The 14,597-nt window shown below is 49.7% G+C and overlaps 1 protein-coding gene across 3 annotated transcripts in view; it reads right to left on the bottom strand.

Moving 5' to 3' along the window:
- NTRK3 (neurotrophic receptor tyrosine kinase 3) overlaps positions 1-14,597 on the bottom strand; it is a 218,835-nt gene that overhangs the window by 150,769 nt on the left and 53,469 nt on the right. For all 3 annotated transcript variants that reach the window (XM_063346504.1, XM_063346505.1, XM_063346506.1), the window contains exons 4-7: positions 11,791-11,859; positions 4,248-4,405; positions 1,631-1,773; positions 880-1,021 (exon numbers count right to left, since the gene is read on the bottom strand). In XM_063346504.1, the coding sequence (XP_063202574.1) occupies positions 880-1,021; positions 1,631-1,773; positions 4,248-4,405; positions 11,791-11,859 (512 nt within the window). The remainder of the gene's footprint in view (positions 1-879; positions 1,022-1,630; positions 1,774-4,247; positions 4,406-11,790; positions 11,860-14,597) is intronic.

Genomic DNA, 14,597 nt, shown 5'->3' with positions numbered 1-14,597 from the left:
ACCTCCATTCTTCCATCCATCAATAGTACTTATTGGGAGGAAGATGAAAGTAGTACAGCAGCTGCTCTCCTCTTTCCAATCCCTTGTGACCCCTTGTCTTTACAGTGACTCCTGCACAGCACTGGACATGCGACACACGTGGGTTCATCGAGACTAGACAGAATCCCGCACGAGTCTGTGCTCTGCCTGGCAGGGTCGCGGGTGGGGGATGGATTTTCAAACTACAGAGTAAAGGCAAATATTACAGACGCAGCAACATATAGTAAATCTCAGCTGCTTGAGAGCACAAAGCTGTGTAAACTTCCTCTTAAGGTCAGGTTTGTGTTAAATTATATTAGGAAGCACAAAGAAAGTTTAGCTACTCACAGCTAAAAGTGAACAGTTGAAATTTGACATGTGCATGTTTACATGGCATTTGCAGTTTAACTTTGTAGGAACAGATCTGGGAGGAAGCACTAGCATCCCTGAATTCAGAGGCAAGATTTACGCTGGCTTTAGCAAGCATGACATTTAACCTCTCACATAGCATCAGGGCGAGCAACTCCGTGTTTGTAAACAGAGTTTTAGCCCCTCTACGGCTTTTCCTTATTCTGCTGGGTCTTCCAAGAGATGGGTGGAGAGGTGTCCACCACCAGGGTGGCAGTGCTGCTCCTCCCCTGCTCGCGTGCCCATTTCTGTATTAAAGGAAGCAGCAGAAAAGCAAAAATACTGACACTTAAGAGAGCTGTGCGAGGATTCACCTCCTCCTCACTGTGCTCAGCTCCTAATTCTCATCCACAAAACCAGTATGTCACAGGTAGCAAGTGGCCATGCCTTCACACGGTTCCCAGGGCAGCCCTCCAGACTCTATACGGCCAAGGTCTCTCCACTGCTACTTACAGTAGACGGTGAGCAGCACACTGGCATTGCTCATCCCCACCACGTTCTCGGCAATGCAGGTAAGCAGGAACCCGTTGTCCTCACTGGTGACATTCACCAAGGTCAAATTGATGGCATGAACATTGGTCCAGTTGAGGTTGGTCTAAAAAGCGCAGAAAGACAGACAGAAATCAGCGTCTGGTGGCTTCTCTCCTCCCCACTCCTGCCCACAGAAGATGGGGATCCCAATTTCCTTATAAGATGTAAGAAGGTCCCCAAAATCCAAGGACAACTAGGATCTGGGTGAGGTGTTTCCTCATCTGATTAAGTACACCGCATCCTATAAGACAAACTACTAGGAGGGGGAGAGCCATAGCATTGCAGCACTGATAAACATGGCTTGCCTCTAGAAAAGGTCGCTTAGCTGCCTAATTCAGCTACAGCTATTGCAGACACCTCTATAAACAGGTCGTTTCATTAGAGACATGAGTTAATTCAATTAGAGAGCACTGAAATATGAAGCTATCTCATCTTTACTTTCCAGCCATACAGAGGGAAGGTTTTGCTGCTTTCAGGTAGTTCCAAGGTTCTCATGTGGTTACAGCGTGGCTTCCTTTTTTCCTTTGGATGTAGCCCTTTCACATTTCTCACAGCAGTCTCCACCATCTTACCCAACGCTCTGCCCTGCACGCACAGACCAGGGGAACCCATGGAAGCTACTTTGCCCTTGCCACGTCATGCATGGGCAGCGCTGAGGTCCCGCAGCTCCTACCTGGTGTGTGTTGATGGAGTGGAGATCGGCCACCGTCCAGTCAACATCAGGCAGTGGCGAGCCTGAGCCGTTGCAGGTGATGACAGCGTTCTCTCCTTCCCGCACCGTCAGGTTCACATGGCTCACGCTGATCTCAGGGAGGTCTAGGAGAGCCAGACACCAAGGCGCTCAGGCACAGAACAGCGTTTGCTACAGCTGACTACAGGGTGCACACATGTGGACCCAGATCCTGCCAAGCTATTTCCCAAAAACCCACCTCCAGCACCCTGGGATAAGTAGCAGGAGGCAACAGCATGGCGTTGCCCTGCTGAGGGAAGGATGGAGCATGGATATGGGGGAAAGTATGGACACTGGAGATCTGCCAGCTGAACAGACCCTACCATCACATTCAAATCCAGAAGTTGGTGTCCTGTTCTGGCTGCCCTTGCCTTCAAAAAAAACCCTTCCCCATCTCTTCTACTGCCACAGAAGCCGCTCTCAAGGGCAGTCATCTGAGATGGGAAAGCTGCGTGTGCCAGGAGAGGATCCAAAGCGTTCCTACATCCAGGGACAAGGCACAGATCGCCCAGCACTCCCGGCAAGGAGAGCGTCCCTCTAATTTATAACAATCAAGAGACGATGACCAAGAATATGTCCTCATATTAACTGCAGCTCTCCTAATAAAAGGTGCCCTTGCTCTTCCTCAGTGGTGGCAGAGAGACTCACTGATTTATGGTGGCCCTGATTTACACCACTTCTTTATTTGCTGCCACAGGCGCCAAATATCCTTGCAACATGAAACAAGAAAGTGCTGGTTGCAAGAAGAAGGGCAAACAGCCTTCTTGCAAGAGGAAGGCTTTCTCGGCTCATCATAGAGGCAAATTGGGTAGGCAGGGCAGGGGGGAAATGATCCGTGGTCACCTCCCACTGTAGGGCAGCAGCATCCATCACGCTGACCCAAAGCCAAGGACGGGGATACACATCCTTTCATTACCATCAGGGAGTGTCACCAGGAGGGAAGAAACATTGCACTGTTTTGGGGGGATGCCAGAAGAATGGAGGCAGCAGTTAAGGCCTGGGAAAGTTGCATAGGTGGCCCTGCTGGGGCATCAGGAATCACCGGAGAGGGAGACGAGAAACACATGTATGGTTTCACCAGGTTGAGCTACTGTCAAATGTGGCCACACTAGCCCTCAGCACTAAAGGACAAAGACAAATGGGGTGTTGTTACAACATCCCTTGAGACATCCGGGATGCCTACCCTATACCTGGAGGTGTTCAAGGCCAGGCTGGATGGGGCTTTGAGCAGCCTGGTCTAGTGGGAGGTGTCCCTGCTCAAGGCAGGGGGGTTGGAACTAGATGATCTTTATGGTCCCTTCCAACCTGAACCATTCTGTGATTCTGTGGTCTTTAATGCTTGAACAGACAGGCTGTCCTCTGGAAGAAAGCAGATCAGTGTGGCAGATCCTTTCCCTTCTAGGAGACTGCAACGTCAGAGGGAGGTGCTCACCCTGCACACCAGCACATTTGTGTTCCCAAATTAGCACCCATCAAGTCTAATACCGCCACTGATGGAGTCACCTTCTCCTCCCGTCCCTGATCCCTAAGGATTTCCGCCCCCCCCTCTAATCCTTGCAGATTATTCATCCAATTGGGGAAGAAAATTACACAGGTCTCTCAAATCTTTTTAGTTCATCCACATGCAGACACACTTTGGCCGATTTCCAGAGCTTAATAAAGGAACGTCATGAACTTGGGAAAAAAAAATAAAATAAAAAAATCATGCAAATCCAAATGTGCATGTCATTTGTATACTACCTCTACAAGAAACAAACCCAAATTCCTAGAACAGAGGACGATCATCAGAAAAAGAAAACCTCTGGGTTTCCTCCTTTTTTCAGCCCGTGAGTTTGACAGCTGCTTGTGTATAGACAGTTAATTGTTCTGTTGGAGGTACGCATCCTTCCCCTTACTCTGCAAGGGATGCTTTCCAGTAACGGCAATAGCAGAGCAAAAACTGACACCGAACAGGCAGCTGATGCGTGAACAAAGTGAAGGAAAAAAGGATAACTGTTGAACACGCATCATGTTGCTCCTGGGGCCATTGGACTCTTTTAAATTTCAGCAGGAAACAGAGAGAGATATAGAGTCACTTCTGGCTCTTCCCTACAGATATGGGCTTTCAACTGAAAAAATAAAACAAAAGAAAATGAATAGAGACGTGTATTTCCTAAGAGTAATTATGAAAGATACGGTGGTAGTGACTTGTAACAATATACTGTTTCTAGGATTTGGTAGCCAGAGGAAGAGCAACGTGAAACATGTCCCTTTTCAAGAGCTCACATAGACTCATCACAGACCCTTTGTCAAGCAACAGCATTACAGTGAAGGAAATGCCCCAAACCACCCGACACCTTCACACGTACAGAAACAGCAGCCCCACATTTACCCAGATACTCTATTTTCAATCTACAAACTACCCCCAATCAGCTTCAATCGTCTTGCTCTTGACCATGGGATGGGATTCAGCAGCACCAAGTTCTACAAGCAAACGGTTGAACCAGAGGTGCCGGATAGGGCAGGGGTCCCTCCCAGGACCCTCCTGGCCTCCCTCATGCCCAGCCCCTGGAGTCCTTACCACACTGGGTGATGTTCATCTCCTGCAAAGGGATGATGGCTGCGTCCATGTTCATGCAGTAGAGCTCCTGGTACTGCAGGTTCGCCTCACCCTTCTCCTGCCAGAGCTGGATCCAGCGGATGTCACAGCTGCAGTTAAAAAGGTTCCTCTCTAGTCTCCTGCGGGCAGAGAGAGCGTGAGAAAGGACGGTGGGGTGGGGAAGGACAACCAGGGCCATTGCCTGGCTCTGGGCTCCTCGAGGAGGACAGTCACCATATGAGTGCAAGGGGCCCTTTAGAGCTAAGAGAGAATCTTCTCCATGTTATTTGCCTGTGTCTTCTGGCACATATCGTTCACGTGTCTCTTCCACCCCCAGAGAGACCAAGGTTACACATCCGTGCATGCACACAGTCTCCTTCACGCACGTACACAAGGTTTTACATCTCCCAGGGCAACATGCGGATAGATACGCACAACGTCTTTCACTGCAAGATCTGCACATCTGCAGCTCGTTCCCACAGCCATCCAGACACCCAAAACACTCATCCCTCAGCAAAGGAGCCCGCAGCTCCCCACTGCCCTAAAGTATTGATGCATGTCTTCAAATCCCACTTCAGTGGAGGTCCAAGACCCTGCCGGGCAAAGCACACCTCCAGCCCCCACAAGTGTTCAGTGAAGCTGGCAGCTCTTCTTCTTAGTACCTTGTACGAACACAGCCTCCTGGTGACCCAGGACATGAGCTAATGTGCAGGCTATCGTGCATTTTAATCAAATCAAACAGCACTGCACCGAGACCTTGCTGACCTAGCCGGGAGAAATGGAAAGAGGCACTGCCTTTAACATAGTCCATTTAAGACACACTTACACATAGTTTATATACCAGGAATGTTTGTTAGAATTGATTTTCCAACCTATTAACCATTTCATTTACATTTTTAAAGCCCTGCAGCTCTCTGTGGAGATGTGAGGAGGGCAGGTCCCAGCAGGGAGGGGAGCCCAGTGCTCAGCCAGGACAGACTGAGTTATCAACATTGGCTGCAATGATAACTTGAGCAAAACAGGAGACATGGCCTGAACAAACAAAACTTCTCCCCACATAACTGTGAAGTAAAAGAAATAAAGGGGCAGAAGAGCCAGTACTGCAAAAAGTGAGCTCGGTCACCCCAAAGCAGAAGGGCATTTCCAAAGGTCAAACTTGCTTCACGCTATATCTGGATTCCCCATCATACAGGGGGGAGGTGTTTTTCTGGTCTGTTCCATGTGTTACTGCAAAATTCATGCTTGCTTTTACAAAATTAATTCCACCATGTAACAGGATTTGAGGATTTGGAAGCACTTTCCAAACGTGCAGCTGCTGTTCCGTCAATACAGTGCTGCGAAAGGAGGAGGAGAAGCAGCGATCTCCTGGTAGCACCCAGGGGTGTTAAACCTGAACCACTAATGATGCCACTTTGAATCTTCCTAAAGAAGAAGATGCCATCTGACCTTTTTGTAGAACAAACACTGAGTTAAACTTCACTCTGTGGCTTTTCATTAGTTCATTCCTTTCCCGTCAAAAGCACCTAAACCTTTGCAAGACAGGTACAAGGCTCAGACAAGCAACTCAAAGGCCAAAACACCAAAGATAACAGACCAGAGCAGATTAGCACGGGGATTTGGTGGGATTCAAATGAGGAGGCATCCCCTGCACGCTACGACAGGTTCTGCCAGTGCCTCGCACAGGCTTGACATCCTATTCAGCACAGCCACAAATCCACCTTCTCCTCGGGATTCTCCCAAGGTCACTGCTACCAGCAGGACACGGGATGGCACGTGGGTAAGAGCCATGGGCTCAGCTAACGGCAGATCAGGTAACTGGAGTTGTACCCTGGGACCCAGCAGGGAGCTGCGGCAGCTCAGAGGCAACGGGGAGAAATTCTGCTCCGTTGCAAATATCCTCACAAAATGAGGCTGCCGGGGAGAGCCGCTGTCCTAGCACTTAAGGGCAGCTCTGTAAGTAATAGACAGCCGCCTTCCCAGCCCATTGCTAATTCATGAAGGCCCATGAATAATACAGGAGCAGCGGGCTTCAGGGCAGAACTTACCCACGTCCTGCCCCAACATCAGTGACGTAACTTGCTCTAATCGAGACCCCCACGGGGGCTTTTGCACAAATTAACTCCCATCACCATCTGGATGTGCCGAGTGCCACCGGCAGCTGGCATGACACCGCAGGTAGAAGGGGCAGGGATGCGTGCACCCATTTTCCAGAATATGCACTGCAAAAGCACTCCTGACACTCGGGAAGTGCCCTCCCTCCTCACTTGGTGCCTGTCCTGCCATGCCAGCCAGTTCTCCAGAGAAAAGCACAGATTTCCACGCTCATACTGTCTTGCACCTCCCCAAAAACCTGAACCTCCAACTCTCCTCAGACCCTATCAGTGCCCCAGCCTCATGGCTTGCAGGGATCATTAGGAGCTGCAGCTCCTTCCAACCCTTCCTCCCATGACTTCTGTAACGTCCCCACTACCTACGACCCTCTGCTTCCGTTTTCTTCAAGTAGGAGAAGCATCTCAGGGACCACAAAGTGCCCTTTGGCCAAAACCTACTGTCACGCCAGAAGGCATCGCCATGCGCTGCGGGACATCTCCCGTCACAGAGGGAAGGAAGAAAACTGGTGCTGAAAGGCATGGTGATGACAGCCAAGAGGTCTTCATTGCTGTCCTGTGTTTAATGGGTGAAACCACAGCGAAAATTAAGGCAAGGGGCTCCTCCTCACGAGATGTATCCAGCACAGCTTACTCCCAGAGAGGACAAGTAATCCCAAAGGGCATTTTTTTGCACGTAACCTTAGCCTGGAAATGTTGCCAAAGCATCGCTTGGTTACAGGCGCTCAGGAGCTGTGCACACTCCCACACCTTCTGAAGGCCTCATTAAAACTGAAAACACCCGTGAGAAACAGCAAGTATCACAGCCACAAGCGAGCTGGGCTCCCTCTGCCTGAAAAAAGCACCAAACCCACCCATGATCCAGAGCCATCCACAAGCCCCCGGGCAAAGCACCAGCTTGCAGCAGGGCATACTCCGGGCACATCCCCTCACACAGTGGGCACTCATGTTTGGGACAGAGGGAAAACTGGGATAATCATTCCCTGCGCTCTCATTTGAGGGGACGATGACAGAGCCGAAAGCCCAGAGCCATCCAGGCACTAACTCAACTCTCCAGATACAGCGATGCTGCAAGTGCCTGGCTGAGCCCAGCTTTGCTCCCCACAGAAAGCCATACCCATCACCTCCCCAAACTGCCCGGCCAGCCTACACAAGGATGGACCAGGGCAGGAAAGGGATGCCATCAGCATCCCAGGATGTACTGGGCAGCCAAGACTTCGCATACCCACAGAGCAGGTTTTTTTCAGGCTAGGCAGCTAGATGAGACACGTGCCCTGTCCCACGCCTCCCCACTCATCAGCTAAAACAAAGCTGTCTGCAGCTAAAGCCTCTCAGAGGGCAGCGGAGATCCTTGCCTCACTTCTCCTGTCTGTTTTGATTCACATAAAACTGCTGCCGAGGCTTTGTACACTTGCAATTAAAGCACTCTCCTACCTCGGGACTCAGACCTAAGCCTGAGAACCAAAGAGCGCCCAGCAGAGAGAGAACAAAACCTATTTTTGTTTTTCATTTCTATTTATTTCCCAGAACCAGGGCTTCTCTTGGCGGTCCAGCCAGAGCTGTAATTTCCAAACCCCTGCCAGAAAAGGATGGGATAGAAAGGGAAGAACTCAGACAGGGAGCGACGCGTGGCGTCTGACGGCTGGATTAGCTAATGCAGAGAGCAGGCAAGTACCCACCGTCTAGCTACAACTCTATTAGTGCGACTGTTGGCGGCAATAAGTTTTTAAGCTAGAGCCGCAGATGTTAAGTTGGACTCATAACATTAACTGAGATGCTGCTGTGCCCCATCCCCGCCAAAGCCTCTTGCTGTAGCTTTGCAGAAATCTACTGCAGGGTAAGCCGGCAGGGACTGCTGGTCTTAGAAATGCTGATGGGCCGGGCAGAGCGGCAAGATGTTCAGGACTACAAGGTTTTATACAACCAAAGATGTAATTGGATCCAGAGTCTTAAGTCTTTTCCGGGAAGGAATTTCTTGAAATGTCAGCCCTAAGCTCTCTGAGGACATGACAAAGGAAGCCAAGGACATGACAGAGGAAACCAGCTGTGACTTCTGGATAAGAAAGGCTCTAAGTCCAATGTTTATGAGCTGTTGCATGTGTCAGATGATTCCCTGTGCGCGCTCCGCTTCAGACTTAGGAGAGCTGTGCACACATTAGCTCAAGCCCTGTCGGTCAAGGTCAGCCTGCGCTGTGGGAATTAGGGCTGGAGTTACTGGAAACCATTCCAAGCCTCGCTTCTGGCCAGGGGGAAAAAGAGATAATATTCTTTGGAAGTGTGCCTCATTTTTGCCATCCTTTCTTCTGTGAGTCAGCAGGGGAAAAGCTCAACCCTGTTTGACAAGAAACTCTGCTTTAAAGCAACACCACCTTCCTGAGCTTGAGATACCTTGAATGCAGCCAGGCAGCCGTTTCAAGCGCCAAGTTCCCATCCACCTGCCTGCTTTCATAGCGTGGCATGATCTTCCCATTAGTCTTCTGCTCTTTCCTCCTCCATGTTCCCTGTGAGTGGCTTTGTCAGGTCTCATGTTCCCTGGCAATCTCCATGTCACATCAGTTGTAGTTCCTCTCCTCCCAACAGCTCTCATCGCTTCCCTTCCCACATGCTCCGCTGCTCTGAGCTGCCTCGCTGCACGTCACAGTTTTGTCTTCGATGACTATCCTCCCTCCAGATCCATGATTGCCTGCTAGCACTGGGGCACTGGGACTCAATAGGATGCCTCTGGTGAACCACTGCAGACCTGCACCCACTTGTCCCATCAACCCTCCCCATAGACCTGTCTCTCTCAAGAAGAGCAGACTCTTGCCAGCGTCTATGTGTCCCTGGGGTCTTCTGGCCTCTCCACAGCCATGCACAAGTGCTGCTGCTCAGCCTGCCTTCCTCAGGCTTGCTGCCTCTGCATCGGTCTCTGCTGCTCACCGCCTTCTTCCTTTCCAGAGAATTTTGGCTCAGCTTCAAGTCCTTGGCTGATGTCAGTCTGCAACTCCCTTTCTAGCTTTCACCAGTGCTTCACGCTCACTTTATGTGGGCCATGTATTCTGTCTCCCTCCCAGATTCTGGAAGCCTCCTTGGAACTCAGTGTGCCAAAAAACTGTCTTCTACGCACCCATCCTCTGCATTTCTAAAAAAAAAAATACAATATTTCCCACTTCTGCACATCCATTACTAATTTCTCCCCGCCTTGAGATTTGCTTTTCCTCATCAACGGGTGCCATCCTTCTAGCACTCACGGTCATGATCACCCCACAGTAGATAACATATGTCTTTACCTTAATTCCCAGCATCTTTATATGAATGATTTATTCAGAGCTCAGGCTACACTTGCACGCTGTCTTCTCTCAAACAAATCCAAAGCTCAGCAGGACAGTTTCATGGCCCCAGAAGGATACTTCAGGCACATCCCCCTGCCACATTAACACCAGCATCCCAGTGGGTATCACCTAAAATATCCCTCTCCCTAAAATATCCCTCACATTTTGGGGAACAGCATCGCCATGTTATCTTGGTACTGACCATCCTACCTGTGCTCACATGGATGGAGGGTCCTTAGTGATGAGGAGAAATTTGTCAGGAAGCACCAGTGACAAAGCAACTCCTCAGAAAAAAAAAAAACAGACTTGAACCAGCCTCTTGCTCCAGCCCAGCCAACAGCAAGCCAGACCCTGTGGGCATTCACACTTGTGGGTCTAAATTGACCACTGGAACTGGTGCCAGGGGGTGGTTTGCCAAAACTCCTTTCACAGGGCAGTGGCAGGAGAGGTCTGTCCAAGGCTCCATGTGGCACGTGGTGCCAAGCCTCCCCGCAGGACACCATGGACACCACACATCACATCAATGCTACATTCCCACCCCATCACCTTTTCCCACCAACCAGCCTCATGATCTCCCACATTTCTATCTGCATTATTTCTTTCACCAGTCAGGGCTTATCATCTCCTAGAAAACCACTCTAAGCACAGCTCCAACTGCAGCCAAGTAATTCCGATCCTTCCCATTCACCAGGCTGCAGAGCGCTGGCCCCAAGTGACTCTGCTGACACTGACCAAAGCCACCCCAAGCCCACCAGCTTCCCTGTCAGGGTCACCATAGCCCGACAACACAGATGTGTTCTTCATCGGGTGGGGATAAGTACACTTTGCTGCCCAAACAGCAGCACCTCAATTCCCTTTGTGCCCGGTATTGGTCTTTTGAGCCTTTGGACTGGCAGACCCTGGGACCTGCCTGAAGAACCAAAATATGACCAAATGAAACAAAGCTCTATAAAAACAATCCCCATTGGAATTATCCCCATTAATCTGCAGGCTCGCCGTTACCCCAGGCCCTGCCAGTGCCTCTAGCTCAGCACTGCAGCCCCATTTTCTCCTCGACTCTTGGGTCTCTCTTGGGTAACAACCATCAATCTGAGTTTTGCCAGACGGTGCAATGACAATAAGTAAAGGTCTAAGAATACAAATGACTCATGCTATTAAACTTGAAACCTGAGCCAGGCTTGAAAAATATTTAGAGCTGTAATCAGCGAGGAGACAAATTCCAAATTCAGCATTTTAACTCTGCAAGCCAGATTCCCCATCAGAAGGGCGTTTCTCTATTTTCTAATATCACTATTAGTATTTTTCATTTAACAATTTGACAGAAATAAAATACACTGCAGTAACACCGGTGATAACACACTTACTCCCACTTGAAAGACTGTCTTTATTCTTTCATAAGTCACTTCCAGCTTACAGCTCTATTGATCATCAGTGAGGATGAATGGAGCTTCCCAGGATCCTCTGGGACAAATCCTACATATATATATTTTTTTATACCCACCAAACAACTATTTCTAAAATTCAACAAAACAGGTCATCGGGGCAACACTCCATTGATTTCGTGTCCACTTATTCTTCAAGCACAGCGCTGAATGCTCTATCAATAATTCAGCAGGCTGAAGGCCACCAGTGCCCCAGGAGAGACACTATCTCATATCCCACACCAGAGCTGGGAGGTGCCTCGATTGCTGGAGACCAAGGGAGTCATTTGCCTAAAAAGCGGGGGTGTCTTATAAAGCACGTCCATGAGCTAAAGAAATACAGTTAGCCCTACCCTGCAACAGATGAGCATCAAGCATTTGAGCAGATTCACTCAAAATCTGGCCTAGTAAGTATTTCTAATGTGTTCCCAGACTTAGTCAACCATTTACTACCCCAAGCATGACTTGTTCATCATCCCGACATTAATTAGCCAGCTGCTGCGAAGTTAAAAGAGAGGCAGTTCTGCTCTGGTGCTCCCGTGCCCAGGAAACCCTCCCAAGGATGGTGCTGCCCACTGGAGTTTTAGGTAATTATTCACAGGCTTCAAAATAGCTCTATTTGGAAATCATTCCTCCACTCAGCCTCCCCTCTTCTCCCAGGAGATACCTCCAGGGTGGGACTTACAGTTCAAAGAGTCGCAGGGTCTGGAAGAGTTGCCATGACAGAGTGGTGAGCCGGTTCCCAGAGAGGTCTCTGAAAATTAACAAGAAGAAAAGAAAAGAAAAGAAAAAAAAAAAAGAAAAAAAAAGTAGTCACGGTAAATAATTCTTCCTGCACGTGGCCCTACCGCCTCCGCAGAGCTCATCGTCCTCCTCTACGGGGAGGCTGTCAAGCAGTTTAGTACCCAAGTTTAGATTTTATAATGAGAGATTTTAATGAGGACAAACCCAAATGGAAGTTTCTCATTTTACTTATTTTTTTTCCAAGGGGAAAATGGTTTCTATCCTGCTGCCACGTTCAGTAAAAAAAACACACAGAGCAAGATATATCGAGTTCTTGCCCATGAATCTGGAGCTTCACCAACCATAAGCAGAAAGAACAAGTCTAATTTCATACCTTGAACAAAAAAATTTAAGTACAAACGACATGTTAAAAATAGTAACGGCTAGGTTCAAATGACAGCACGATGATTACCCAAGGTGTTACCATATGATCCGCAGTAGCTGTGCGCTCAAAGTGTCCCTGTATGGCTGTGTGTTGTTTGCACCCAGGGGTACCATCGCTACAGCAGCCAACAGCTCCCCATCCCTCTTCTCCATCTGCCCAAACTTGCAAAAACATAAAACCTCATCTACCTGGGAGAGCTTTGCAACCCAGCAGACGTTACCTCTTCAGCTGAAAGCTAGAGAGGATAAAAGAGTGTAAAAGCCACCAAAGTAGAATCATAGAATGGTTAGAGTTGGAAAGGACCTTAAAGATCAGCCAGTTCCAACCCCCTGCCCTGGGCAGGGACACCTCCCACTAGACCAGGCTGCTCCAAGCCCCATCCAACCTGGCCCTGAAGTATTAAAACAAGAGGAAAAAACATGTCTGAGGCGGAGTAAGCGGAAAGGGAAAAGTCCTGCGTTTCTAACGGTGTGAGAAGATGGTAGTGAAATGCTTTCTGCCGCGGGCAGCCTTCCTGGGGACATCCATCCAGCCTAAGCGCCACCAACTGAGGGACCAGCCCACGGGGTGAGCAGAGGGATGCGTGGTCACAAGCTCTGGCCGAAACCCAAATCCTCCCACATCTATGTTGGCCTCCAGAAAACAAAGGAGGTGCTGCCTGGCATCTTTTGCTGAATCCAGCCCCGTCCCCACCAGCTCCCTGCCCGTTGCGAGCCGCCGGGGCAGGCTGTGGGCAGACAGGGCAGCTCGGCGCGAGCCTGCAGGCACCCTCCTGCCATGACCCTGCTCGCTGGAAAGGGCGATGAAGGGCCAGAGGCATGAACCGCTTAGAGGTTCATTAGGCCCTCAGCTGGCCAGAGAGGAGGTTGGGGACAAGGTGGCACAGAGGTGACAACGGGCAGCCCAGCCATGCCCAGCTCAACCCATGATCCCTGCCTGATTTGCAGAAACGAGCTAAAACTAAGACAGCAAATCCCAGAATGGCTCTTGCCGGTGCAGGTGTGATCCACGAGGCTTCGGGAGGAGAGGTTCATTTGTCACCTTACAGCGGGTTGCAGCAAGGGCAGGCATGTGCTGGGCCAACGCAGAAAGGGCACGTCCCAGGGACCGAAGAGGGAAAAGCAACTCTGGTCCTGTCCCACCTGCCACCAAGCGATGCTGCGAAGCCCAAAACCCTGCAACTAAGAGCGGGGAAGCCACTGCAGCTCACACAGCATCCCAAAGGCTCTCCGTGAGCCTGGCAGAAGAATAAGCCCAAACACCTCCAACGGCACAGCGCCGCATCATTAAATTCTGGCTTTGCTTCGTATCAGACTATCCCGCTGCGGAAACCATGGCAAACCACAGGTACCTCATTTCACATGACTAAGATCCCACCATTCCTACGGCTGCAGACAAACTGCTTCCAGCCTCCGATAAAGTTTAGAAAAGCAGCAAAAATAGCAGGTGAAGCTAAGCCGGGGAGGGAGGTGTGTGTGTCGGGGGGGGGAATATTGCAAAACTCCTTTTTTTTTTTTTTTTTTTTTTTTTTTTTTTTTTAATCCACCCCGGAGCACTGAGCACCTGGAAACTTTGCAAAGACAGATGAAAAGTAGGAGGGGAAGAAGCAGCTCGCTGCTACTGAAAAGCGAGACAGTAAATTCCCTCCCCCAACCAGGGAAAAGAAGGAAGCGTAAAGGGGGATGCATGAGAGACAGCAAGATGTGGGAGAGAGGCAGAGATGCAGAGGAGGGAGTGAATCTTGCTGGAATGTCCTTTCTCAAAGGTCATGTTTTGCTACATTAGGCAGAAATGTCAAGAGAAAATTGGATTCTGAAAGAGAAGAGAAAAAACAACAGGCTTTCCACGCAAATAAGGGAATCAAAAATAGCATGATCGTGTTATTACAATTTAGGACACAGAGAGATGGGGAAAGGAAACATCCTCACTAATGCAAGGAGCTTTGCCAGGCAGATGTGCTCCTCTTCTCATCTCCTGCACTCCCAGAAAATCAACTCCTACCACCTCCTCCCTCCCCCCGACAACAAACCACAGCGAATATAAGGCAAAGAGGAGATGGGTCTTCACTCGCATGCATCTGGCAGGAGACTCCGCTCTCAAAGGGCAAAGCTGGTGTTTGATCCGACCTGACCATCAGGTTCCGCAGGGCTGGTCAGGGGGACATGCACCAACGGCTCCATTTCAGATCAACCGGGACACACACGGGGAGGAACATGTTTGATGTTGGAAACAGGCACCTCGGACACTTTAAAACATCAGAAATGTCCTTGCAATGGGCCCTTGCAAAGGTCCTTGATCTCAGCACAGAGACAGAAAGGGGCTGC

This window comes from Chroicocephalus ridibundus, chromosome 9, assembly GCF_963924245.1.
Source record: "Chroicocephalus ridibundus chromosome 9, bChrRid1.1, whole genome shotgun sequence".
In the NCBI taxonomy this organism is placed as follows: domain Eukaryota; kingdom Metazoa; phylum Chordata; class Aves; order Charadriiformes; family Laridae; genus Chroicocephalus; species Chroicocephalus ridibundus.
The sequence above is the reverse complement of the archived record's forward strand: the minus strand, read 5'-3'. Positions and strand labels throughout refer to the sequence as shown.